This window comes from Daldinia caldariorum (genome assembly GCF_022478825.1).
Source record: "Daldinia caldariorum strain CBS 122874 unplaced genomic scaffold F4812scaffold_1, whole genome shotgun sequence".
NCBI lineage: Eukaryota > Fungi > Ascomycota > Sordariomycetes > Xylariales > Hypoxylaceae > Daldinia > Daldinia caldariorum.
The window spans coordinates 142,055-168,061 of NW_025953037.1; the positions used below are offsets into that span (position 1 = coordinate 142,055).

Here is a 26,007-nt window from a genome sequence, read left to right on the forward strand (position 1 = left end):
CGGTGGGGTGGGGGAAAGTGAGAGAGGAAGATGTAATAAAGTCGGAGGGGAGTTCCAAGCCGTGGTCAGTAGTAATAGTAGTAGATGGTAAGTAATAACCTTTTTTTCATGGTAGCCATTGCGTCTGGTGTGGCGCACTCTTCCAGGCGAAAATAGAATGTGCTTGATAGTCAGAAGCGGAGAGAGAGCAAATAATAGGATCAATCCTCAAGTGGTTTTAGGAAGTATATAAGAGAAATACCATGGGAAATGAAATAAATAGACGACAATATAGGCGATGTAGGCGATGTAGGCGATGAAGGTAATGACGGGGATCAGCAAGGGTTCAAAAGAAAGAATTGACAAGAGTAAACCACCAGTCTTGTTAACAATTATGTACGACAAGAGATGTTCTGGTGAGTTGAGTGAATTGAGTGAATGCGTGATAAAATCGCACCACAGCGCATTACAAGCGATGAATAGCACCGCCGTCGCGCTACACAGCTCAGCCGAGAATGAAGAGTATAAAGGTAAGAGTAGAAGAAAAGTGCAGTTCATCAAGAGAAAAAAAAAGATGCCTGTAGTGATCTTCGTCAAACGATGCGCTTGCGTGTCGAAAAAGAGACGGTAATAATCAAGTTACCCCCTCTCCCCGTCGCAGTTCCAGTCAGTCCCCCCCCAGTCAAGTCAAGTCAAGTTGACCCGGTGGATGGACTGTATCTGAATATGCGAAAATATAGAAGCGTGACGGGATATGGTTGATTTTAGTAGATAGGCTTCTGATTATGGAGAGGATGACCAGGTTTGCACGGCGAGAAAGAAGCTGTGGGCGCTAAAGGCTCAAAGCACTGTTGGAACTTTGTAGCTTCTGTACGGTCGAGTCCCGATCCTGACAGGGCTGTGACCCGTACAGGGAAGCCCCTCCATCGACTACACTCCGCAGTTGGAATAGCGCTTGACCCTTTTCAGGGGAGGGCCGAAAGGCGGGCCAAGGGGAGGGGAGGTGGAAGGTGGGAGGTGGGATTGATAGAGGGGGAGGGATTGGGTGGTGATGCAACAATAACTGACGGTCGGCTCGGCTCAGCCCCGCCATAAAAGAGCAGATGATAGATGTAGCTTATAAGAACATACTGATTTGTCGTTATAAGTCTGCTCTGGTATAACATAACACCGTCAGATAGGATGTGTGCGCGTGCATGTCCGCATATGTTATATATGCAGATACCCGGGCCAGGAAGAGTCAAGACGGGATGGCAGATGACCGATAAGAGAGAAGATAACCCAGGTGTGTGTATCATGGTCTCCGATGTGTAGAAGAAGCTTGTTTTTTGTTGTCGACGCCATTGTATGGTGGGATTTGCGATTTATCCTGTATTATTTGGTATTGTCTCCCTTCATTGGATTTTCTTTTTTTTTTTCCCTTGGTTTCTGTTCCAAAGTCCAAGTTTTATCTGTCCCTGTCGGGATTTCCGTTCGCCATCTTGGATTCTCTCCAATGCTTCCTCGTTTACGGCTTGCTTGCTTGCTGGCTTGGCTTACATAGGTACGGGCTGCAAGATGTGAAGTACCTTACATCTCAACTCACAACCGTGTACAACGCAACAATGAATTGTGTTATGCGTCGTAATGGTGATCTGCATATGCAGTAGGTAGAAGTAAATGGAAAGGGGAAATTGAAAAGAAATCCAAAGCAAAGGAAAGGAAAAAAAAAAGAGAAGAGTAGGCAAAAGTCACGTAGATAAATCAAAAACAATTGTATAATCTTACCCTGGTGCTGGTCCTTCTGTAGTGATGATGGGTTTCAAACCATCCTTTTTCCTTTTCTTATTCAGGAACGTCGGGCTCGACATGTCTGTCGTCGTAATAGTTGAAGAGTTTGTGCCGTTACCATTTGCGCCGGCCATCATTGGTACTATATTCGGAGCTGTTGGGCCTTGTTTCGTTGCAGGATTCGAAGCAGAAGTGCCTGCTGCCGAGTCTTTGGCATTCTTCATTGTTTTGGAAGAAAATATGAGGAGCGCACAGCCGTAAATCGAGGTATGTATGGGTTATACTTGGCGGAAGCCAGACGACGGAAAGTCGAGTTTATGTGGCAACCTAGAGCAGTGAGTTACGCATTCGGTCGTATATAAAAAATGCGAATGTCGATGCTCTGCGGAGAATGGTGGCGGGGTTAAGTAGAAGAGGTTAAGGTGGTGGTCACATTCGTAGACATAGACGAGGATATAGAAGAGGAAGACGAGTTGATAAGAATGCGAAACAATGCGATTTAGCTCGAGGCGATGCAAGGCGATGCAAGACGAGACGATGGAGTCGGTAGAATGGATGCGGTAACTATACGGCGCGATGCGGTACGATGAACAGATAGGGATGCGACCGCGTTTCCCCTTGGTCTTCTTTTCGTGCTATTTTCTTTGCGTGCTGTACTGGATGTATCAATATTTGGACTTGACGATTTTTTATGATGGACTTGGCAGAAGAGGCAAAATAAGAAAAACTTGTGCGCGACAAGAACAAATTGCGATGATATAATAACTGCTAGATGCAATTGAATGGGGGGAGATGGTAAGAGGGAATACTAACGAAATGTGAAGAAGAAAAAAGACGGAGGCGTTTTGCCTTTCTTGTTGTCTGTGTTCCTTCGTTCCTCCTTCCAGACTAAGGACAGGATTTATTTTGAGAGGTTACTTATTAGAAGAGAGAGATCAACGAGGTCAATGCCTTGTAAGATATAAGGTAAAGGTTACCTGATACGATCAAGGTAAGTTACCAGGTAATGTATGTCGTAGGTAAGCCAGGTAGGTAAGCCGGGTAGGTACCTATATTATTGTGTTTGTACCACCTATAGGTACCTATGTAATGGACTTTTAGTGGAATGAGATACATTTTTATATTTTTCTGTCTCGTCGCAAAATCTTGGATTCCCAACGTCATAAGGAAGATTGTTACTGGGGAAGTCGCGCCTTCTCGGTCCTTTCACATCGTCAACATGTACCTACGATTACAAAGGACCTAACCTAACAGCTTCTTTACCTAAACAAATTAATCCTTACGAATTACATTTTTTTTTTTGAATAAATCAATAATAACAATATTCATTACAGAGCCATATAGCAAAATGGGAAAAAAAATTGAAACCTAGTAATTATATGATATACATTATTGAAGGCTCTTTGATGTTTGCATCAATATTTACAAGTATCCAAGTACGTACCTTAGGTAGATATCTAGCGTATAGAGGGGTACCTAGGTAGTAGAGGGGCTGAGGGGCTGAAGGAATGGGGGAATCAACCACCACGCGGTTTTTTCCCTCTCGCCTCTAGGGATTATTCGGATGGCTATGAGGAGAGATAAAAGAATAATAATAAAAGACTTCGACAGGGATTAAGCTCTGATAAGATAGGTAAGGTACCTACCTAGGTACATAAAGGTATATCTTAACGTAACCAATCTCGGTATAAAAAATCATAAAAAAAATAACCATCGTGACTCTCTACCTGTCACCTGTTTGGATTCCCCATTCTCTTATAGTTTCAACTGTCTAATTACCTGCCTTAGGTCGAGATGCCTTGCGCTTGCGGAACAAGCACGCAACCGTGTGCCAAGCCTCGATTGTGGATCGCCTTTACTGTGGGACGAACAGCTGGATCATCCATCAAGGAAAGGAAAGCTGTATGACCTCAATGGGCAGCACAACTAGGTTAAGTGTATTGTATCATATCATATAATAAGACTACGGACCCGATATAGGTGTCAACCTCCCAAGACCTTGCTTCTTGCTTCCCTCCCGCCAACTTTATTAACTTTATTAATGGGCTGCTACACTTACATAGTATTATTAGTATTAAAATAAGTCAGTCCCCTTATTTGTTCCAACCCTTGACTCCCCTCCCTACCCTCCCCCCCGCGCGCGCGTTGGGTATCTATCTACAAGCGCCCGGCCCCATCTAAATCGGGCAACCCGGCAGCATTCTGCAGAACTTAGACACTCCCCCATCCGTCCGTGTCCTCTCCCCTTAGCTTACCTTAGGTACCGACCTACCTAGTACATGTTGAGCCTTTCTAGAATCTACCCTCTAATGCGCTGACGAGGTATTTATTATCCCCCGGCTTTTATTCACGCGCCCATATCATGCTTCATGCTACATGCTACATGCTACCTTAGTCGTAAGTATGTCATGTCAGTTACCATATTTACCATCTAAGGTTGTTGTTTTTCATATAGCTAACATAAAAAACTAAACCAAGTATTATTCTTCTTACTTCATTATTATAAATGCATCCATCCATCCCTAAGTACGGGTATTATGTATAGATAATGTAGTACCTTATATCATTAGCTCGTATTATATTTTTCTCCCCGTCTGATCTGCAGCAACGGCAGCGGCAGCGGCAGCAATCGTCCACTTTACACCCCAAACACATCAAGGTATGATTGCATCATCAGCTGCCTCTTCATTGGATAAAAACCTGGCGCTTGGGAAGGGCCAAGCTTTTTGCCCCTTGCTAAGGTAAGACGGGAAGCTTTCTCATCGGCCAGAGGTCGGATTTACGGACAATACCAACGCGTTCCAATGTCTCTTCCGATAACTAACTCTAGCCATATTATACGATAAATAGGTACACTTCTGTAAATCAATATGTTCTCATGTCAAAGCTAATGGAAGATACACCTATATAGGTAGGCATATACGAGATAGTAAACTTCCTTCTCCCTCCTTTTACAACTCTGCTGGCGCTTCCTCGCTATCTAAAGCAGGTGTCCTTATTAACAAAAGCTCCTTCTGCCTCCCATACACCCACTGCCAGCTATTCGCTTCTTCGTCCCAGTACACATCCTCTTCCTGAGGGAAGACGATGGTCCGGTTCCTCTCGGGCACGAAGTGTTCCGCGAAAAGTTCGATGCTGTAGTACGTGTTCTTCAGTAAATGGAGGTCCCCCAGAACGGGGACTTCGTCCTGGAGATTCGTCATACCTAGGTAGGTAGGGGGCAAGTTAGCGAAATAACGCCGATAGACGCCGGCGACGCGGGTGGAACCTAACGTGGTGCTTACCAATTACTGTCCCTGCCGAGTGACCCCATTCCCCAGTGGCATGGCAGTAGATCTTACCTTCGATACCTTCACCGTGCATCTGCTCCAGAGAGGCTTTCAGGATCTCGTTACCTGTCATCCCGATTTTCATGTTGCCCTTCACAATGTCCTGTAAGCGGTTGACTTTTTTCAGGCCCTCGATCATCCCCTTAGGAACGTCAGCTTCTGTCTCCCCGGGGTACAGAACATAACCTATGTGCTGCGTGTCGGTGTTTAAACCGAGGGCCGATACGCCAAAATCTGTGTGGATTAGATCGCCATACTGAATTGGGCGGTCGGGCGCGCGAGGGTCGTCCATCGAGGCGGACGGGTCATCTGCCGCAGGGAATCCTTTGCCTGTCAAGATGAAAACACTGGGTTGGAACCAGGTGGTGTAATTTAGAGATTGGATCTTCTCTCGCATCCACCATTCGATATCCTGGGGAGTCAACAATTTCTTAGTAAAGAATTTCACGATATTCACTTAGAATCGGACAAGTATAAACTCACCCAACTTGTAGACTTCCCAGGAACAATCACCTTCTCGCTCTTGTATATGAAAACATGTTGGGTCAGCTGTGCAATCTTGCAACTAAAGTCCTCGCCGTTCTGTGTTCAACAAGTCAATAGACAGGGCAGCTTCACTTACTACAGAAAGGTCAGCAATCATGTCCCTTACAAGTTACAAGTGTAGTCTTAAGACCGTCCCTGGATGAGAATCTCAAAATACCAACACGGTGTGTTTTCATACATACCAAAAGCCTCCTCGATGATAGCCCAGCTTGTTTCCATCAGCTTCTGATACCACGGGAGCCTGCTATTAACCATCGTCGCGACTAGTTCGACGCCTAGCATAGGCTCCAACACAAATCTGTCTCTCCACTCATCTCCTACGCCTCTGATAACAGCATCGAGCTCACCAGCATGCAAGCCTCCCGAGAACGCTATTTCCGGATGTGTATTAAGCGCGATGGAGTGTGGCTGCTGTACTGCTAGAATCTGCCGCAGTTCCGTCCATACAGCTTCCGTATTCTCGACCCATGAATAGCTGGATGGCGCCCCGCCGACTGGATCAGCCAGGAAGAGATATGTGGTCCGCCGCCTAGCAGAGAACTGCGTAGCTTCCTTGAGAGCCCAAAACACGGTGTCCTCAGCATATTCGCGCTGGCTCATCTATGAAACTTGTCAGGGATGGGACGAAGTGAGACATCATGTAACAGCGTACCAGCCAAGCATCGATACCATACTTGCGTAGCAATCCTGGGATCAGAGCTTTACGCTCTTCGGTCCATCCGTCTAGTAGTCTGGCCTGCTCTCGTAATGAGGGTAGTATTTGGACCTCTGGTGTTTTCCCAGGGGCTGTTCCAACATACGCTTGTACCAGCGCACAAGCAGTCCAGCTGTTGATCAAACAAGTGAGTAATACTTTAGGACCCCGCATCGTTCATTAGGTACCTGTCACTGAAACTTGGAAGAGGCTTTTTTTTCCGGTTTGATGATAATACTTATACCGTCTTAAATTTGTGCTTAATTCGGATGGCTATTTGGAAGTGTAGGAGGGACATTCACCCCTATTTTCTTTGAATTTAGGGATATCCGAGTCAAGGTCGGTTCTTGTACGTTGTATTTTGGGAGAGTATCGCTCCCGTACCTTTATCGGGAGATTCCGATCAATTGAGCCGTTGCCGGGTGAACCTTCTTGTTCAAGACACCTACTCTTTTGGGCAAGCATTTAAACAATCGTGGACGACCTATTGCTCAAGTGCTCCTTCTTCACAGGACTGGGCCAGCCAGGCATTGCAATGAGAAAAAAAAAGTTTGACTCAGCAGAGCTGAAAAGGTTCCAAAAATTAAAGTGAAGTAGAAAAAAGTTACGTTCACTATTGAGTGACCAAAGTCATGATATGTTTACCTGCGGATTAGTAGTACTTCAAAGGGATTCCGATGATACTTACCTGCCCTCACCTCAGGAAATTACCCAGAGACTGCTTGACATAGGACACCTATCTCCCTTGGGCAGCCTCCAATGCCTGACCTTTCTAATAAGAATCGAAATCCTTCGCGGCGCTGGCGAAACCTCCTCACCGGACGGATCGGCTTGCCATCGGGGCTCACCTCCCCGGCCCCAGTTGAGTTAAAACCAGGGTGCCGCGGCGATGGGGGTGAGGTGTGTAACGTGAAGCAGTGCCACTCCACGGGCCTCGCAGGCACTGCTAGAAACCCCCTTGCACGTCGAGGAACGCCGCCTCCCAGGGCACTTCCACCCAGGCAAGCAGACACGACAAGAGCGCCGAAGCAACACATGTCGATAGCGCCAATGTTTACGGCCAGCCCGATGCTGTAAAAACTTGAACCTACATTGGCACCGTCCCTGCAAGTACTAGCCTGGCAACACGGAGCACGGTATAGAACTTCTCTGCCCTTATCTCTTCGCCTACTCCTGCGAAGGTCCAGGGACCCGGCTGACCCCAAATTGACTGATAATAATGCTGCTGTTAATAATATTGTTGTTTTAAAATCGTTGTTTCTAATATCCTTGTTGTCGTTTTTATGAGGTATCGCCGTAACTACTTTCAATGTTAGATAGGTCACAAGCGACGATAGCAAAGTTGAAGTTAATGCACTTACAAAAAAATAATATAATAACTGGCCGGGGTCAGCATTGGGTTTGATTGGGGCTAGAGGGGTATGGCGACGATTTCCTGAGATGAGGGTGCTCCCCTCCCCATAAACGGCAAAGCCACTTAGAAGAGATCCAGGCCAGCGGTACGTAGGTCGTTTATAATGGACACAAGGCCGCCACCTGAAGGAAAGAGGAGCCTATAATTTCGACGTTGGTGGAACTCGTAGGTAATATGCTTGCTAAACTTGTTAGATGATGATTAGTTGCTACAAGTATATGTATGTATGAATGTAATGTGGGTTGTATAGAGAGTTTGGACAAGAGGATGGAGTGATAGACGAAGTGGGGATGGAGGAGTGAAAGAGAAATCCAAGGTCTTAATGATAGCCTGGAATGGTCTTGCGACGAAGAGCCCAAGGTAGAAGAGAAGTTATGATGCAATAGAGAAAATTGATGCGAAAAGTCAAAGTAGGCAGCGATGTGTAAGTGAAGGAGGTTGAAGTTGAGAAGTGGGGAGGAGGGGATGGAAGTTTGAATTGGGGAAGAAGTTGAGATAGATCAGTGACTTACCTTTGATTGAAAAGGATGGAAGAAGTTGTGATAGTTGTTGTGATTGGTATTGGTATTGGTGGTAGTGGTGGTTGTTGTAGTTGTGGTTGTAGTTATGGTTGTGGTTATTGTGGAGTGAGAGAGGAAAGCTGGAAGGGGGAGAATGGGGGAGACTGCCCACCCTTATATAGTTATTCTAGGCCACTGATTTTGGCAGTTTGATTTTAAAATCAGTATTATTACCTATGTACTTGCTTTCGCACCTTCTTTTAAAAAAAATCTTTTTACGTACCTCAGGTTTCTCTGATTTGGGAAGTTACAGCTGGCCGTGCAACCAATGGAAAAATTATTTCAAACTTAGGCAGGTTCGATCAAAAAATAAAAGAATTTTTTTTAGCTCTAAGTAGGCAGTTGCGTACCTTCAAAAATCATTTTTTTCAAGTAGGTACCTATGCATTTTATGATCTGCTCATTGCTTTGGAAAGTACGTCCTGATTTTACACACGTACCTGCCTCCCTAGCATAACATATATGTGCTTGATAGGCATACCGGGAATCACATCTGATTTCGTTATCTTTTTTTAGTGATTTAAAATATACACGGCCTAATATCAACTAAAATTTAATTTATTCTACCTTTTATTCTATTTTTCCACTGCTTAAATCAGTAACATTTAAAGATTCCTCTTATCTTTTTCAATGTGCCACTTCGAATCAGTGTCCATACATACCTAGGTACCTAATGTATGTACCTACGTAGGTCGCTTTATTTAGTAACGTGTCAAGATCAAGATCAGTTTCTATTCTTCCCTACAGTCAGGAGATATCTTAAATATTGGAAGCAATAAGGGTTGAGTTGTCGAATAGGTTAGGTAACCTAACGAGGCACTCGATAGAGGTAAGTGGCTCACCATGTTACCTTCGATGTACCTACCTCATTGACTAAATCAGTCGTGCTAGTAATTTTAGATCTTAATATTTCGATAAAATCAGGACTTGTCATGCTGCTTCTATGGTTACCCTGGGCACACGCATTAGGAGTTTGAGTGTAGCGCGGATAGATATGAGCTTGATATTCACCTACGTGGGCGGGCATAATATGGCCACTAGAATTTACTGAAGTTTGCAGTACGAGATTGAATCAATTTGTATCCCAAGATGATCTCTATCATAATTTGTGCGCAATTTTCTGTAATCAACATGCAATGTGGGAATGACCCTATGGTAACGCGATAGTTAACGCTTTTAGTTAACCCCCTATTTTATAACCGAAATTTCACCTTGTCACTATGCAATAGCGTTACCAACTCTAAATACTCCAAAAGGATTTCATGTACAAAAAATATAATTAACTCAATTTTCTACAGGCGGAAATAAAAAAGGATATTTTTTGACTTATTTTGGTGAAGATATTGCAGAGTGACAGAGTAGCCTAGGTGGGTCGATGTAATTATCAAGATCGCGCGTACAGCAACTCAGATCTAACGCCGCTTCTATTCATTTTTGGAGCCCCAACGTAAACATTGAATTTCACTTAGCTTCTACATGCCTGAATGCCATGGCGCCGCTAGTATATTAACAATCTTTATCACCCATTTACCTTGGATACCTCCTGTCTACCTGGTACCTCACCTATCTTAAGCCGAATATATTCTGAAGCTCCTCCAATCCAATTCCGCTATGTACTTTGTTCATATGGTCGTAACATTCACCAGGTACCTTGAATGTTTCCAAGCAAACCCAACAGATATGTGCGCCACACCGACAAGCTATGTGGTTACACCCCTCCCCCTTTTCTATAGGGGTTTTACACTTGGGACAATTTTTAACACCGTTCTCTTTCTTCCACCTTTCACTAGCTTCGAGCCCGCCTGTCAAACTATCTTTATAATCTCCGCATGACATAGTCCTATGCTGAGCTTGGCATGCCGTACACACCTCTTCGTGACAATTGGGACACATCTGGATTCTAGGCGTGGCGTTGATCCGATAGATATATCCGCAATCTGGGGATGGACAGTAACCAAACAAATGGAGACTGTGTCGCACGTATAAATCGAGGGATTTCTCTAAAAGGTCCTCGAACGAACTCGACGACAGGTGTTCTTGTAACTCCGGAAGCCCCATCGTTTTAGAACAACTTCCGGATCCCCCAACACAGGCGATGCGAGTGACTGTGTTTTGTGTCATAACGGAAAAGCATAAATTCTCGAAACAGTCGAGGCAGTAGACGTGGCTGCACTCCGTCCGGACTGGGTTATCGGCCGTATTCCAGCATACCGAGCAATCTTGATCCCCTTGAATGTTAATCTCCGTCTGTGCTTCCTCTTTACCCTTGACTAAGGAATTTGCCGTATCGTAGTCTTTGGCGGTACCGATTATAGTGATACGTTTCGGCGTCGACGTGATATCAAGTATAACCTTCTCTGATCCTAACTTCGCCTCGATACTTTTCAAACCCCCTCGAAGCGCCCACGACAATTCATGATCTCCAAGTTGGATATTAAATTGTTGGGACGATTCGTCTCGTATCAGTCTAGTAATCTCATCTTTGGCTGTTTCGCAAGCCGCCGGCGATCCGTATAGCTGAAGTTGTGACTTAACTTTGTTCCGGATAATGGCGATTCCGTTCCTCTGTTCAATTAGAGCCAATTGCTGAAATAGCATCCCATTCTTACGCAGAGCTGGGTGCCACAGAGTGGAAGAACCATCTCTAGCCACTACACCGGATATAATCTTGGAGATGGTACCTTGTGCCCTGGCCACCTCCTTTTCTCCCTCTCCCTCCAGCTTTAACACCTGGTACCATTTCGGAGGGTTGGTGTTTGGGTAGGCAACATAAGTCAGATGTGAATCCTTCCAACCTCTGATCTTGGCTTGAAGCTGGGATTGGACTGCTTCGTAGACCTTGACATGTACCTTAAACTTTACCATATGAACTAACTGTACAGTGAGTTTCGCGCTTTTGTTGAAGAGGGGAGGTGTCTGGTTAAGTGATTTTGCAGCCTCCCTAGCATCATCCTCGCTCAGGAATCGCGCGCTTGCTTTCATGCGCTTGCCAGCAGTGTCGGGAGTAAATTCCCACCACTCCAAAGGTCCAATAGACGTGAAGAGTGATTTAATCTGCGCCGAACAAGTTTCATCATCGCCCTTATATGTGGGATCTCCAAGCTGGATCTTTCGGGGCTTGTAAATTTGATGAGAGATAGACTTCTCGACGTCAAATTCGGTTGCGGAGGCTGGTACTTCTGTTAAGTACACAGTCCACGCCAGAGGATTGCGAAATGTCCCTCCTCCGGTCGGACGGTTGCAATGCACAGTTTGGTCCATGATTTTGTATTTTCCGGCCTGGAAGTTGTCGTACACACGCTTGGCAATCTTCTCGTCGCCAAAGTTGAGCCACGCAGCCTTGTATGGCTTGTGCCAAGATATATGAACCTTGCAGCAATCTACACGGAGAGTGCTCGAATCTGACTTTATATGGTTCTGAACGGGGATAACTATAGGTTTTTCGCGATTAGCCGAGCGGGAAGTGCTCTGTAGGCTAAATTTTCTTGCGGCGGCTTTGGCGAACTCGGGATCTCTTGCTTTTACTAAGGCGCTCGAGTGATCTTGGTCATGAATAATGCGGACTTCGGGCTCTACTGGGACGTCGATATCGTAGGATTGAAGGAAATTTAGCACTGAATGTTCTGTGATATCTCGTGGGAGTTGGCTGATTTGAATGGTTGAAAAGTCCGATGGCAACGATACATTTTCAACCATAGCACCCATCTCGAACTGAACTAAAGCGCCTAAGATAGTACGAACGATCTTGTCTTGTCTCAAAGTCGTATCAATCTACAATAGCCGTCAGCTGTGAAGCATTTCCTGTTACTAGTCTTACCTCATTCTGTGTGCGTTGAAGAGAATCGTCGACTATGGAATCCTTTAAGTGCAGAAACGGGCAAGAATCACCGTTCCGACACCGACCTTGTTGGAAGAATTTGCATGGTATCTGGGCCCGAGTGTCATTGTAAGGTACTGTGGGCTTTTGATTAAATCTTCGAGACATGGGGCCAGAACAATTTAAGTGTTGTTCTGGGCTTGGTCTGAAGTCGACCGCGGTCGGGTTTGGTTTAAATTTCGCCATCACTTATGTGATATCTGAGTAGCACCTACACCTATCTAGGTACCAGCGCAGAACTAGATGGGAATGAACTGGAATTTACAAAGAGGGATTCGGAGGAATAAGTACCCTACCTATGTAGGCTCTCTGTTTGTTAGGCATCCATGGTAAAGTGACCAGTTAGAATTTATAGATTGCGTGCTACGGTTACACGGCATAGTTGCAGTTAACCACGACGAAAGAAAGCAGAAAGCCTCACCGAAACCAAAGTATAATTTGGTTGATGTTATTACTGGTCCGGATTCGATATACAAGCAGTGCGTTGATTGGATACCCTCGCATCGAGTAGCTCAGGACAACTATTCTTAAGTATCTATTCGCATACGAGGTACCTAATAAATACGGCTCGTTTATATAGGGTGCTAATACCATAGTAAGCTAGGTAGGTAGGTATGTGGCTGTGGAACTAGAACTTTGCCTGACGTATACTGCAGACTTATTATTCAGTCTGATGGGACTTATGGAACACTTAGAAGGTATATTGGGCGTAGATATTGACATTATGTACATAGGTAGCTTCTCAGCAGAGGTTCTTGCTAGCATTTCCTCCAATCGTCCAGTTGGTATTATCACCGCACGGAGACTCACGAACGGAGTTGTTGTTCACGGTGAGGTTGATCCAAATGTCCCGGTTATTGGGAAATTCGTCGCGAGCCGCGAGACGTACCTCTCCACCACCGTTTACCGTTCCCCCGCGGATTGAAACGTTGTAGCAGTTCTCGATGAGGATGGCATTGTTGCCGTTACCAGAGAGGTCAACGCTCTCGATTACGGCCGCTCCTGATTGCGAGACGCAGAAGATGCCACGGCCTCCGCCACGAGACTTGACTTTGTCGACGTAAACGTTGGTGTTGTAATTTCCGTTGGGATTCTGTCCGTTATTATTCGCCATCCGAAATGTCGCATACCCCGTGCCCTTTGCGACGTTGTCGCCATCGACCAGTTTAACCTTGGCGTTAGTCGTCTTCTGGAGTAGCAAGCCACATTCGCCGACATCTTTTGCGATAACCTGGTTGATTTCAAGACCATCTATGTTCCATGTCTCTACGGCGTGGCTACCAGCCCCCGTAACTTTGATGACGTCCATCTTCACATTCGAGTTTGCGGCTGCGTCTCGGTCGAAACGGATGCCCAACCCACCGCTTAGATTCATCGTGATCTTTCCGAGAACTAGATCCTTCGTGCCGTAGAATCGCAAGCCAAAGTACGGGTTACCGGTCATGGTAAGGTACGGGATTTGAACACCAGTAGTGTCTAAAGACTCAATTGCGCCATGCCCTGCCCGGTTTCCAACGTCGATAGTACCGCAGCCCTCAAATATCTTGCCACTGCTTATGGTGATAGTATTCGCGCCAATCGAACCCGAGGCCATAACAGAGACGCGTTGGCCGCTGCTTATTGAGTTTACAGCGGCCTGGATCGCCGCACGGTAGTCAGAGCCAGAGTATACCGTGTTTGAGCCTTTCGTGGCTTTGAAAGAGCTGCCAGAACCGGTCACGGTAGCATCTGGAGTACCAGAGCCGCACTGAGCCTGGGCAACGGCAACGAATGCAAGCGCTGCGGCAATTATAAAAGATCGTGCCATGGTACAGTTTCCCAAATTTCTTGAAATGAAGAAATAATCTTCGAATACCATTCCTCTATGTTTCTACGTGTGGAGACGGCAAGCTTTTATATACCCCTCGAGGAGTTAGGTAGCACCAAAATCCACGATGTTACGGCTTATTCTGCCATCGGAGTTGTCAGGGGTAAATTGGTTTACCTTTAAGCTTGGCGACATTACATCGGAATAATCGATTCCACGATATGTTGTCGATGCCAATGCCTACGTCTTTATTAACGCACCAATCCGAAAGTCGAATTGTTACCGGGATAAGTTTGGGATGGAATAGCTGTTTTGGCATAAAAAAGAAAAAGGGGGGTTCTTGCTCCGTAGTTGACTTGGGTTGCAATTCAAATAAGCCTAAGAGCAAAGCACATCTAAAATTTCCAATCAGGAAAGGACCTGGTATCCTGAGTGGTTCGACGACAATGAAGTCTTGTTCAAATGCAAACTTTCGGAACGAGACGTAGATAAACAGCGAGGTATCTTCGGCATAAGATGTAATGGTCTTACGGAAAAAAGAGGACAAGATTCTCCAGGAAGCCTTGAATTCCCACGGAGATGGCACGCAAGTACTTCTCAGAGACGAGAACCAAGCCAGAGTTGTTAATCGCAGGCTCAAGATGGCCTGGTACGGACCAATGCCACAGGAGGACTGGGAGTCTTACCAGGCACTACGGTCCAGAGCCTATGGAATATTCCAAAGAGAGACCGATGGGATATGCTTTATTAATGTCGTCGTTAGAGACTGCAATGTTCATGATTGAGAATCTATAAGATATTGATGGCATGGCTTCTTGGTGAGTTGCCGAGTTTCTCACCAGTTGTTCAATTGCAACTTGATGCGTCATTCTATGATATAGGTGCCTATATGGATCAGGCAATCAATCTACTGAATCCAGATGGGGAGGCACATACTGACGATAGGTAAAGGACAAAAAGGGGGAGGGTGTACTAATCTATTACGTTCTGTTGACATAGCTAAATTGCGATTTTACACAAGAGCTAAATAATGAAACCAGGTATAGTACTTAGCAAAAGGCTTCTGGGTCTTATCTGGCGTAATGACTACCCCTTTTGAAGATACTGGTACTCACTAGTAGTTTTGTTTTTTGCCCAACCCGCTAGGAAGTAGCACAAGATATAGGGGAAACACGCAACCTAGACGATATAAGGCTATTATCTCCTATGAGTACCTAACCTAGGAGTCTATCTACGCCAAAGACTTAGCTTCACCATCCTTCAGCTTACCAGCGTCGACGAGTCTCTTGACCTCCTCGCTCCACACGCCCTTGATCTCGTTCGCAACCTTGAGGCCGTTAAGCTTTCCGGCCAACGCCGCGATCTCGTCGGGGTCTATCTTGCCCTGCACGAGGTCGACGTCGTTCAGTACGGCGTCGATCTGGGCGGGGCTAGCGTCGCCAGCGCCGACAAAGTAGTTGGCGTCCTTGACGGAGCCGCGGAGCACACGCTTATTCTTCTTGACGGCGGTTTTGGCGGCCTCCTTCGCCTTCTTGTTGGCTTCGCGCTCGGCCTTGGCCTTCTCCTCGGCCTCCTTGGCAGCTTTCTCTTCCGCCTCCTTCTTCAGGCGGGCGTCCTCCTTCGCTTTCTTCTCGGCGGCCTCCTTGTCGAGGCGCTTCTTGTTCTTGGCGGCGTTGGCCTCCTGGCGGAACTTCTTGATGCGCTCGTCGCCGGCGGAGCAATCGTCGAGGAGCTTGCGCAGGCGCGCGTTGTCCTCGGCCTTCTTCTTCTTGCGGGCGTTGGCGTTCTTGCGCTCCATGTGGCGCTTCTGGTCGCGGTTTTCGTTGTCGTCCGGCACGTCCTCGTCCAGGTATTCGAACGAGCGCCACGAGTCGAAGTTGTACCAGAAGTTATAGAAATTCTCTACGTCCTCCTTGGTCGAGTTCTCGTCGCCAAAGGTGGGCACGGGTTGCTGCTTGGAGAAGCGCGATTCGGACTTGAAGACACGGCTCCAGAGCTTGTAGTAGTTGCCCTTGGCCAATTCCTTCTTAGTCGGCGGGTCGACGTCGGCCTTCTCGTCAACAGAGTCGAATTGTCGGCGCTTAACAGGGTCAAGTAGGACCTCGGTAGCTTTCTGGATGCACTTGAAGAAGTTGTCGTCCTCCGTACTGCCCTGGGCAGCTTTCTTATCAGGGTGGTGCTTTAGGACCTTCTTTCGGTGAGCACGCTTGATCTGCTCCTCTGTTGCCTTCCATCGGTACTTGGATAAACCAAGGACTTGGTAGTGATCTTGCGACTATATATGAAGCATGAAGACGTTAGAAGATCGTTACATTAGGTTAGGTTAGGTTAGGTAGGTATATATGGTAGAAGAAGGCATCGACGAGTTATAGCGTCTGCGAATATATTCTTACCTTCCAGTCCTTGGCATCCCGCTGGAGCATCAGAGGATCCTCAGGCTCGCTAACATCGCTCTCGTCGTCCTTCTCGATTTTCTTGGCGCTCTCCTGGGCCTGAATTCGGTCATCTTCAGAGAATGTACGCTTATGACGGGCGCGGCGGGCGTGGGCAAGGAAATGAGGGCCGACGGGTTCGATGGTGCGTTGAGTTGACGCGGTGATGGAAGCGATTTGTTTAAAATCTTTCTCTGCGGACCAGCCCTCCGGCAGGACGGGAAGAGGTCGTGCTACTATAGTTGACGTAGCCATTGTCGTTTGTTGCTGTACAAAGTCCGATAAATTGAAGGGACGAAAAAGAGGATGTACCTTTTTCGTGGGGTGACAAGAATTATTTTTATTTTCTGTTTTGTTCTTATCTTCTTTTTATTGCTTATCGTTTCTTTTTTCTTATCTACCCCGTCTACCTACGTAGGAGGTACCTAGGTAGCTAGAGCTTAAAGTGGCAGGGTGGATTACCTAGGCAGAGAACATGAGTACATCTACCAGTGTACAATGTACCTAGGTACGCTTAGCCACAGCTTTATTGTTGTAAAGCCACAACCTTTAACCTCTTTTTTCTCCCGTTGAATTTCACGACATCCAGAAACTTCTATATACTACCTAGACATATTATTCAGTGTCTTATAAAATATACTTCTCTGCAGTATTTAGCATCCATCAAACATGGCCTTACAAGCTTATAGGGGCCTGCTCCGAGCAGCCAGGATAGCTTTCCAAGGTAGGACCTGACTTATTCAACCTTGATTAATATATTTCGCAATATATTGACTCTGTATCTTAGGTGATGAGCGAGTTTTAACTGCGGCCCGAGCCTCGATACGTAAGAGCTTCCTCGTCAATGCTTCATTAGCGTCGACTGATCCTGAGCTACCGGATGCCATAAAACATGCCGAAGAAGTTGCCACCATATTACGGTCGAACGTAGTGCAAGGGAAGAAAGAAGGCGATAGATATAGTACGTTTTTCCCTTTTTTTTCTCTCTATTTTTTTGAAGGCTTCAACCCGGAATGTGGTTTTTCCAAGGTAAGATCATGTCCCTAACAAAGGATCTAGAACTACGGATACACGAAGATACGGAACGGGGCGACAATGATACAGTCAAATTCCCGGATGGCAAGATAGCCAAGATAGACGGAAAGACGTGCGCCGACAGGTAACAGAGAATGAAGTTTCTTAAGTCCATGAAATCTTGTATTATATCATGATACCCGTAGTGTACCAACAAACACCATGGCCGTGATCAAGCGGCCGCACATCATATGATAATCTCACTTAAACATAAACATACCCTTCCATAAACGCAATGCTTGTTCCAACGCCACCCATGCAATAAAGTTATCCCTTCTGCTCTAGTCTCCTGACAAACTGGCATAGTTGAAATCCGCAGCCCCCGGCGGTGGTGCCACTATAGGCATGCTATCTACACCTTGATCTTGTGCTGCTCCTGTCTGACTTGCTCCCCCTTGCGAAGGCGGCGCACCTATCGCCTTGGGGCCGCCGTTTCCACGTCGTTGGTCTGGAAACGCAGATCGTCCGTCGCGAGCCATAGCAGCCCGTTCCTCCTTGTTCATCGTTCCGATAGCTTTAGGCATGCTCCATCGCACTCGTAGGGGGCAACCCGCAATCACCGCCCGACCCTGACAAGCTTCGGCGGCTTTCTCGGCGGCCTCTCGCGTCTCGTAGTTGATGAATGCGCAGTGCGACATATGACTACAGATCAACGACTTGATCTTGCCATGCTCTTTGAAAAAGTCTCGGATTTTGTACTCGGGTAGGTCGTCTTCGACGCCGGTAACGAATAGACTCATAATAGATTTATCAGAGGGTGGCATCCAGTCCTTGGGACCAGGTGGTAATTGCGATGTACTGGGGAATGGTCTACCTCCTCTTCCTGGCCTCGAGCCTGGACCAGCACCTGCGGCAACGGCTGCTCTAGAGTCGCGAGTGCGGATGGGGCCTGGGCCACCTACGCCAGCCCCTACCGCCGGGCTGCCTCCCCTTGAGCTTCCAGCAGGCTTCGACAACTCGGTTGCACTTCCGTCCTCAATCGCCCGTCCCTTTCTGAAGTAAGGTTTGCTGTTTGCTAGTCGTCGCAATAACTCGCGCGCCTTCTCGTCCGTCTTCTCGTATTCCTCGGTGCCTCTTCCTTCTTCAAGAGCCTTCTCGTTATTTTGGGCGAAGTACTCGCGGTTGACTTCGCTTTGGGGCCCGGGCGCGACCATTTTAAGAGCGGCGTCACGAAGTTGGATGGGTAGGCCAAACTGTAGATCGAGCATACAGCATTGACAGCAATTCTTCATTCGAGCGCAAGTAAGGCAAACGTTCGTTCGCTTCTTTCGGCCGTGGGCACGGTCGGCGGCCCAGGAAAATATGGTATAAGGTCGCGTACAGATCTTGCATTCGGCGCCATAGTCTTCTTTCAACATCTTAACGTATGGATTCGGTGGCAGGCAATTCTCGCATACGGATGGGAAGTCGGTTGACTCCCAACCTGAGCGGTTCAGGTCTTGTTTTATTTGTGGAGGCATAGTTGTTGAGGATCGATGATTATGTTGTAATAATAATAATGTTGATGATGAAGTTGTAAAGATGAATTGGAAATTTGAAGCTCTCTGTAGCGTAAAGTTAAATCATACTGGGTCCAAAAAAGATGTTATCTGCATTTATTTGAGAGACACGGTATTACATAGTATATAAACACTATGTACATAAATTATGTACATATGTACCTAAGGCAAGTACTCTTCAATATTATGTGGCTGGTTGTGGCGATGTTGCCTTCCAAAACTGTGAGTGTGCCACTCATGAGCCACGGACGTGGCTTTCGCCAGCTCTCATGCTCTTCTTAAGTGATGAGTGATTCAAAGTTTGTAAAAAATATAACAATCCTTTTCTTCACATACCAGGTAGACAATACCCACGCACTTGTCAAAAACTTTCCCCGTGGGGTCCGTTGCCCAGGACCTATTTTAACTTTGAACTTTCCAGAATTGAAGATAGAATTTATGTACAAGTATATAACTATGTTATCTATTATGTGATAATTTAAGTTCAACTCGGCCATTCAACCTTTCATTCTCCAATAACATCGTGAACTCCCATTACTCCTATTATTTCTTATCATTCATCAACCATACTCGTATCAACACATTATTTACTTGTTTGTTTTTTCTTAAAAATAATTCTATACGTAAACGTAAGAAACCAAGGAAATCCGGATTCTCTAGTTGTCGTAATTCTAATAACTCACGTAATTACATTCGAGACAAGCAACACAACTTATACCAAATAAACACTTCTTCCTCTCGTGAACCATATTTTCTCTCACCACATTTACCTTCACCCCGGACCGGCTTTTACTTCCCCATTTCCCTACTTCCAATACGAGTTAAAGATATAAGGTACCTAGTTAAAATCACCGAGCGCTTCCCCGCAACTCAGGTCCGGGTTGAGAAATTAGAACAGGTATGTTATGTCGTACTATAGCACCAGCTCCTTCAGTTCTCATAACGCCCATGTTGGATAAATACTTTTAAGTTCAATCTTGTAGAAACGCAAAGTAACTTGAAGCATCGTATATGTGCGTTGCGCCTTGTCCACGAGACCACTTTTAAGTAGCAAGTAATTATCCCTCAAGTGGCGTTTTACTGTATTCTTATGTTGGCATAGCGTGGTAAATCTTAAATGCGATGAGACCACTCCCCTCGTATACGAATCCAAGGATACCATGGAGAACTCTACCTAAGGTAGGTACCTTAGGTAGGCACCTATATAAGTTTCCCCATTCCCATCTCCTCTGTAGGACCATTCCGTAGAACCAGTTCAGTTGGCCCGTCTTAACTCTTCTACACTACCTCTTCAAACCCCTTTTTCCTTTGCAGATATCGCCATGTCGACCACTCATAATACAAATAGAATGGAGAACGATCCTCAGTCCGTCAGTCAACCCGTTTCTCCTATTCCAGGTAATATAACTGACGAGACCGCCTCGACACAATATTCTACATCACGGGAGACTGTACCAAAGCATACCGTATCACACGATGAATCAACCTTGAGACCAGACAGCTCGGCAATCTTGACACCAGAAAATCTAGCTACCCGCATACTGACAGAAAATGACTGTCCCGAAGCTCTGGCTTACGCATGGCCGAAGTGGAAAAAATGGGGTATACTGACCGTCATCTTTCTTGTCCAAATTTCAAGTAAGCGTCTATCATCATAGCAATGCTCGACCTTTGTTTCCTTTGCCTAATTCCCCATTTATTTACCTTCGTAGTCCCCGCCCAAAACCATATTTTGAAATCTTTCCATGGAAGGCGGGTTCTAATTGTAAACATCTAACTAGTGAATTTGAACGCTTCCCTATACGCCAATGGACAGAGCGGTATCGCCGAGGATCTCAGTGTTAGTGTTCAGGCCGCAGTGAGCGGAGCTGCCAACTTTCTTGTTTTATACGCATTCGGATGTGAGCTGTAGGTCTAGCCGATTCCCTCCTGGTTGATACTCCCCCAACACTAAATCTTTCCGTAGTTGGGCGCCGTGGTCTGAAGAGTTTGGAAGGAAACCTGTCCTACAATGCTCCCTGCTGATGGTAAATCTATGCTGCATTCCTGTTGCACTTGCCCATATCCATCGCTCCTTCGCTGTTATCCTCGTCGGACGTGCCTTCGGTGGTCTTTTCTCTGCAGGGGGAAGTGTTACCCTGGGGGTAGTCGCGGACATGTTTACGGCTAATGAGCAAGAATTTCCGCTGGCATACATTGTCCTCTCTTCAGTAGGTGGTTCTATTGTCGGGCCCATCATCGGCGGATTTATCCAAAGAGATCTCCATTGGATGTGGACCATATGGATCCAACTTATCTTCGGGGTTTTCGTCCAAATATTGCATCTAGTATTCGTGCCTGAGACTCGATCTGCCATCCTACTTAATAGACATGCGAAGAAAATGAGGGAGGCCAAATTCGAAACCACCGGCGAAAAAAGCAATGTCTACGGACCCTCCGAGTCGAAGCCGCTCAAAGACTATCTACTCCCGAAAGAAATTCTTGCTATATGGCTCCGGCCCTTCAGGATGCTCTTCACGGAGAGAATAGTAATGGTACTTTCTACACTTTCCGGCTTCAGCGACGCCCTCATCTTCATACAAATCCAATCCCAGGATCGCGTTTTCAGGTTGTGGAACTTTGACGAAGCACAAATAGGACTTGTGAGTTGTATCAACCGCCACCCTTCGATATGATACCTCTGCTAATATTGCTACAAGTCTTTCATCCCATTAGGCATTGCTTATATCCTTGCATTTCTACTATACATTCCAATCATTTACCGTAACAAAGTTCTACGAGCGAGGAATCCTCTTAGTGAGAATGCTCAATTTGAGTCAAGGCTCTGGTGGCTGCTTTTCACCGCACCGCTCCTCACTGTTGGAATACTTCTATACGCCTGGACAAGCACGCCTACGGTACATTGGATTTGCCCGATGATCGGATGCCTCTTGATCGGCATAGCTAACTACACCATCTACATGACTACTATCGACTACATGGTGAAGGCGTATGGCCCGTACTCTGCCTCTGCAACTGGAGGGAACGGCTTTGCTCGTGACTTCTTGGCCGGAATCTTGACGTGGGCCGCGAAGCCATACTACGACGCATTTGAGTTCAAATACGGTCTTCAGACTGCGAACTCTATGCTCGCCGCCATAAGCCTGCTTCTCGTCGCTGCTACCTTTATCGTCTATTATAAGGGACCAGCTATGCGCAGGCGGTCACCCTTCGCGGAGTCTCTAAGCCACGGCAGAGACGAAGGTTTGACAGGTGTCAGGGAGATCCCGTGATGGATGTCGGACGATGAGTGAATGTTAGCTAGAGAGGTCAGCAAGTGTATAGGTTAGAGTAGTGATATACTAGCGTTTGCCCCTCTAAGCACCTTCCAGGCTGTCACGGTACGGTCCTATAGCGTAAACCCTAGTGGATCACCATCGTGTATATAAGATAGCCAAACGAGGGACCTCTTACTAGTTGCCTCTTTCTCCCTTTGTGCAACAACAATTGTCTCTACTCAAACCTTGCGTCACGTCACGGAGCATGAGGCAGGTAAAACAACTTCATTGTTCCGCAAGGAACTCTAACTACAATTGCCTTGAAGTCAAAGCTATATACAAAATAACTCCTGACACCTCGACAGAAGCATACCCCCGACAACCGCAGACATGTCGTTTCTTCACGACCTATCTAATGCTTAGAAACAGCGAGCCTGCTGGACAAATTTGCGCTCTTCGTACACAATATTACCCCCGAAGATTCGCTACTAATGGCGTAAGTGTTTTCCGGCTGTCTTCGGCGGGATGCTTCTAACAAATTGTTCAAAGAGTGCACGAAATGGTGGTGACACTTTATCTGTCCGCCTCGCCTATTCGTACAGAAAGACGAGGATATAGGCTCACCATCCCTCATGATGCCTACAACAAAGTAGAACTGAGGCAGTCAGTCATTGTCAGGGGTATAGGGCACTAGGATAGGTGTATATAAGGAGCACGCTGCTCCCTCGAAGGTGCTTCGAGGGGCAAGCGTTAATAGATCACTACTTTACACTGCATACTTTACACTCTACGTGCTACTGCTGCTAGTATTCACTCTATGTACGACATATATCACAGGATCCCTCTGACAGTCATCCATCTCAAGTTTCACGACTATCCTTGAGGTAACATCCCCATCCAGGTTACTTAGGTTAGGTACCTGACATTGTATTTACTGGATAAGAGTATGTCTCTTGTCCATAAATGTACTATACAAGAATAAATATATTGTCTTATCATGTTGTCTTCATAAGTCCACTAGGAGTCATTTTGGTCAGTCATTATACCTAAATCATCTCATCTCAGATAATTCTCACAACATGTCTTTTTAAGGCATGCTTGATCTCATCGAGGATAGCTAGTTTCTCCAGTACTTCTTTACTATCCCATAGCACAGTTTCCTTAGAAGTAAGATTGAGACTCTCTATTCGCCTCCAGTCGTTACTGTCTTGGACACTTTCAAGTATTAAGAAGCACGCACGTTCGGTAGATGAGAGAGTACGCCGCCAGTAGACCAGCTTTAAAATCGCGAATTTTTGTTCCGCATAGCCCCTGTGTTTCTGTCCGTACTCGCTCCCTCCTCCAGATTTCAACACGTCGAAGATAAATTGGGATAATTTTGGGTACCGCGACGATGAATCAGGGGGGATGAATAAGTCCTTAGAGTCCAATTCTAGAAAGGGGGCTCGGAGAGTTAAACTACCCCCTTTTACAGCACCGAAAGGATCGTGAGTAGCAGTCTGGATATCGATATCTAGGACCTCGGCGAATTGCTTGACGTGGTCAAATTGCGTTTCAGCCATAAATAAAACTTTCTTGCCTAGTATACTGGCCCAGCTCCATGATGGGGCGAGATACTGATTAGACAAGGTTGGCTCGTTGTCAACACGGCCATCTGGCAGCTTCTTTCTAACTGGAAATCTCGACTATGATACCTCGATATTAGTCTTGGGTACAATGAGGTATCCCCGTCTCCTATTTTGGCCAATTCGTGAAGTGAGTGAATATTTAGTATATATTATAAATCACTTACCCAGGTGAGGCCCTGTATTATGTCCCTCTTCCATAGGCCAGCGACGTACATGTCGCCTGTGGCTTGATGGAATTCTCTTGCGAGTCCTGACAAGGCGGTGAGAACATCAGTTGCTTGGGAAAGCTGCCTAGATGAATAGTTCTCGATTATCTTGAGCCAGAAATCGAAATGTGAAAATCCGAAAATATTGGCAGGTGGCTTAAAGTAGCCTTGCAATGTAAATGGCTTCCAAGAAATGGCTCTATGGCGTATAGTTTCTAGATCCCGTGCGTGGATTATAGTTGGTAGCGATAGCGACGGAATTTTCATAGCTAGAGGAATATGCATCTCTCGAAGAAGATCAATCAACTGTCTCCTCCAGCCAGGAATGATCTCTCGGCGGACCAACTGGATGAATTCTTTACTGCGGTATATCTCCACGATCCTGATCGTTCGCCCTGTTTCATCCACGCTTCCTTTGGGACACTCGAGGCATATTTGCTGCTGACCAAACCATAACGTTCGAGGCGCCAAGAGGGTCTCCTGCAAAACCCAACCTCTAGTATTTAGAACGCTTTGATGCATCCTTTCATCCCATAGTTCAGAGCCTAAGCGTAGGAACACCTTGGGTGGATTGCTATCTCCATTCTTCCAGTTAAGCCAACATTCAGGGTGAGTCGACACTGCCCTCTCCCGGAAAATCCCTTCGGTGGTTTTGGCGGCGCATGCTGCGGCTATCGTAACGACTGCTCCTCTATACACATCTCGCATGCGACTAGCCTCCTGGGCCCAGTCCTCGCGCGAATCTTGAATGATGCATAATGCGTCAATCCAAATGTAGCGGATACCGGGTGCTTTGGTGATGCTTATAGCGTCGCGGATGGTGGCAGGGAAATTGCTAAGTGGCCGGCCTTGTCGAAATAGTTGTTCACTTGCTCCTGTAAGTATGAATTCCGAATCGCCTCCCCAACAATACGACAGCGCCGCAAAGGTTTCGTGTTTTCCGCCACCGTCAACGAGCTTCGGGTTCGTTCCCTCGACGTCGATTATTCTTGTCGGAAGTTTAGACGAAGCCGGATATTGACGAGAACATGACTTATGTTTGTTAATGCAGTTGCCTAATAACTCGGCCGCAAGCTGTAGACATCCTTTAGACCCCGAATTGCTGTATATAGATCGAGCTAGAAGGTCGCTGTTATCTGCTGGCTCATGACCTATACGCGGGTTTGTTCATTGCTACACCGTCAAATTACCTTAAGAAGTAGTTACTGCTTACATCTTTGGGCGCATACTTCGAATAAGGCGAGAGTACGTATTGCACCCTTTTCCCCTTCTTGAATTACGGAAATATGGGGCATCCCGCTCAGAGTAGCATCCCAGGCAGTGGTCCCTACGAATATCTGCTTCGTACTTATGCCCTTAAGCAATTCCTCTTGCACAAGTTCCCAAGGGTGGGTATTGCTAGCATAAGCTTGCCATATGGATGCGCATAGATCACATTTATCAGCTGCGGAGCGAAGCGAAAGCAAATTGGGATGATGTTCGAAGAACCGAGGGACTGCTGGCCGCAAGCACTCGAGCGTATCTGGCGCGGTGGGGTCATTGAAGCCTTTGGGTGGTTGTGCCGCGGCTGTCAGCAAAAGTTTTCGCACGTCGAAGTTGACGCAGATGGCACAGAGCATCCTAGATGGAATAGCTCTTGCAACAACCGATTTTGGCTGGATCAGAACTCAAACGTGTTGGGAGGATACAATCAGTCGATGGGACGAGTCCAAGACAAAATTTATCAAGAATGATCTAATTTCAGATGTCGCTAATCCAGCAGATACATACCTCTACATACTATCTCCTCCCATCTGATCAAGCCTCGGCAGCTCAGCTGCGGGAAGCTGTGGGAACTACTTGGGGCAGTGTTTGAGAGGCTCTGGCGACGCGTCATGAAATATGGCTTGTAGGGCTGATTTTTATACGGCTTTTTCAACCGGAGTTTTCGGTATG

The 26,007-nt window shown here is 46.3% G+C and overlaps 8 protein-coding genes across 8 annotated transcripts; 1 reads left to right on the forward strand and 7 right to left on the reverse strand.

The window, feature by feature from the left end:
• Positions 1 to 4,484: 4,484 nt before the first annotated feature.
• On the reverse strand, positions 4,485 to 5,912 carry F4812DRAFT_1908 (xaa-Pro aminopeptidase). Its single transcript, XM_047930128.1, has 5 exons — positions 5,807 to 5,912; positions 5,701 to 5,746; positions 5,562 to 5,600; positions 5,091 to 5,490; positions 4,485 to 4,954 (listed from the first exon to the last, which is right to left on the reverse strand). The coding sequence occupies exons 2-5, from the start codon at positions 5,719 to 5,721 to the stop codon at positions 4,701 to 4,703; spliced, it is 714 nt and encodes a 237-aa protein (XP_047794492.1). The 5' UTR covers positions 5,722 to 5,746; positions 5,807 to 5,912; the 3' UTR covers positions 4,485 to 4,700.
• F4812DRAFT_1853 (uncharacterized protein) lies at positions 5,662 to 6,758 on the reverse strand. Its single transcript, XM_047930065.1, has 2 exons — positions 6,277 to 6,758; positions 5,662 to 6,224 (listed from the first exon to the last, which is right to left on the reverse strand). The coding sequence occupies exons 1-2, from the start codon at positions 6,490 to 6,492 to the stop codon at positions 5,748 to 5,750; spliced, it is 693 nt and encodes a 230-aa protein (XP_047794493.1). The 5' UTR covers positions 6,493 to 6,758; the 3' UTR covers positions 5,662 to 5,747.
• Positions 6,759 to 9,855: 3,097 nt separating this feature from the next.
• Positions 9,856 to 12,355, reverse strand: F4812DRAFT_448858 (uncharacterized protein; the record flags this gene model as incomplete). The annotated part of the gene is made up of 2 exons (XM_047935903.1): positions 9,856 to 12,063; positions 12,110 to 12,355. The coding sequence occupies 2 exons, from the start codon at positions 12,353 to 12,355 to the stop codon at positions 9,856 to 9,858; spliced, it is 2,454 nt and encodes an 817-aa protein (XP_047794494.1).
• Positions 12,356 to 12,911: 556 nt separating this feature from the next.
• Positions 12,912 to 13,976, reverse strand: F4812DRAFT_453991 (uncharacterized protein; the record flags this gene model as incomplete). The annotated part of the gene is made up of 1 exon (XM_047936566.1): positions 12,912 to 13,976. One exon carries the CDS (start codon positions 13,974 to 13,976, stop codon positions 12,912 to 12,914), a length of 1,065 nt encoding a protein of 354 aa, XP_047794495.1.
• A 1,008-nt stretch (positions 13,977 to 14,984) lies between these two features.
• F4812DRAFT_2060 (putative zuotin) lies at positions 14,985 to 16,762 on the reverse strand. Its single transcript, XM_047930294.1, has 2 exons — positions 16,370 to 16,762; positions 14,985 to 16,251 (listed from the first exon to the last, which is right to left on the reverse strand). The coding sequence occupies exons 1-2, from the start codon at positions 16,661 to 16,663 to the stop codon at positions 15,208 to 15,210; spliced, it is 1,338 nt and encodes a 445-aa protein (XP_047794496.1). The 5' UTR covers positions 16,664 to 16,762; the 3' UTR covers positions 14,985 to 15,207.
• A 584-nt stretch (positions 16,763 to 17,346) lies between these two features.
• Positions 17,347 to 19,125, reverse strand: F4812DRAFT_407744 (uncharacterized protein). The gene is made up of 3 exons (XM_047932320.1): positions 17,789 to 19,125; positions 17,468 to 17,567; positions 17,347 to 17,369 (listed from the first exon to the last, which is right to left on the reverse strand). Exons 1-2 carry the CDS (start codon positions 18,940 to 18,942, stop codon positions 17,513 to 17,515), a joined length of 1,209 nt encoding a protein of 402 aa, XP_047794497.1. The 5' UTR covers positions 18,943 to 19,125; the 3' UTR covers positions 17,347 to 17,369; positions 17,468 to 17,512.
• A 1,104-nt stretch (positions 19,126 to 20,229) lies between these two features.
• F4812DRAFT_464342 (MFS general substrate transporter) lies at positions 20,230 to 22,442 on the forward strand. The gene is made up of 4 exons (XM_047938334.1): positions 20,230 to 20,619; positions 20,763 to 20,889; positions 20,948 to 21,623; positions 21,681 to 22,442. The coding sequence occupies exons 1-4, from the start codon at positions 20,304 to 20,306 to the stop codon at positions 22,251 to 22,253; spliced, it is 1,692 nt and encodes a 563-aa protein (XP_047794498.1). The 5' UTR covers positions 20,230 to 20,303; the 3' UTR covers positions 22,254 to 22,442.
• Positions 22,443 to 23,299: 857 nt separating this feature from the next.
• Positions 23,300 to 25,691, reverse strand: F4812DRAFT_453996 (HET-domain-containing protein; the record flags this gene model as incomplete). Its single annotated transcript, XM_047936567.1, has 3 exons — positions 23,300 to 23,923; positions 24,031 to 25,223; positions 25,286 to 25,691. The coding sequence occupies 3 exons, from the start codon at positions 25,689 to 25,691 to the stop codon at positions 23,300 to 23,302; spliced, it is 2,223 nt and encodes a 740-aa protein (XP_047794499.1).
• Between the last annotated feature and the right edge of the window lie 316 nt (positions 25,692 to 26,007).

Coding starts and splice junctions, on each gene's coding strand:
- F4812DRAFT_407744 (XM_047932320.1), bottom strand. CDS start 18,942: ATGCCTCCACAAATAAAACAAGACCTGAACCGCTCAGGTTGGGAGTCA. Junction 17,568..17,788: donor CCGGGGGCTGCGGATTTCAA/CTATGCCAGTTT, acceptor ATTCTCTGTTAC/CTGTCGGCGCACGTCTTTCC.
- F4812DRAFT_2060 (XM_047930294.1), bottom strand. CDS start 16,663: ATGGCTACGTCAACTATAGTAGCACGACCTCTTCCCGTCCTGCCGGAG. Junction 16,252..16,369: donor GGGATGCCAAGGACTGGAAG/GTAAGAATATAT, acceptor CTTCATATATAG/TCGCAAGATCACTACCAAGT.
- F4812DRAFT_1853 (XM_047930065.1), bottom strand. CDS start 6,492: ATGCGGGGTCCTAAAGTATTACTCACTTGTTTGATCAACAGCTGGACT. Junction 6,225..6,276: donor ATGGTATCGATGCTTGGCTG/GTACGCTGTTAC, acceptor CAAGTTTCATAG/ATGAGCCAGCGCGAATATGC.
- F4812DRAFT_464342 (XM_047938334.1), top strand. CDS start 20,304: ATGTCGACCACTCATAATACAAATAGAATGGAGAACGATCCTCAGTCC. Junction 20,620..20,762: donor CTTTCTTGTCCAAATTTCAA/GTAAGCGTCTAT, acceptor ACATCTAACTAG/TGAATTTGAACGCTTCCCTA. Junction 21,624..21,680: donor ACGAAGCACAAATAGGACTT/GTGAGTTGTATC, acceptor TATTGCTACAAG/TCTTTCATCCCATTAGGCAT.
- F4812DRAFT_1908 (XM_047930128.1), bottom strand. CDS start 5,721: ATGATTGCTGACCTTTCTGTA. Junction 5,601..5,700: donor TGATTGCTGACCTTTCTGTA/GTAAGTGAAGCT, acceptor TTCATATACAAG/AGCGAGAAGGTGATTGTTCC. Junction 5,491..5,561: donor CTGGGAAGTCTACAAGTTGG/GTGAGTTTATAC, acceptor TTGACTCCCCAG/GATATCGAATGGTGGATGCG.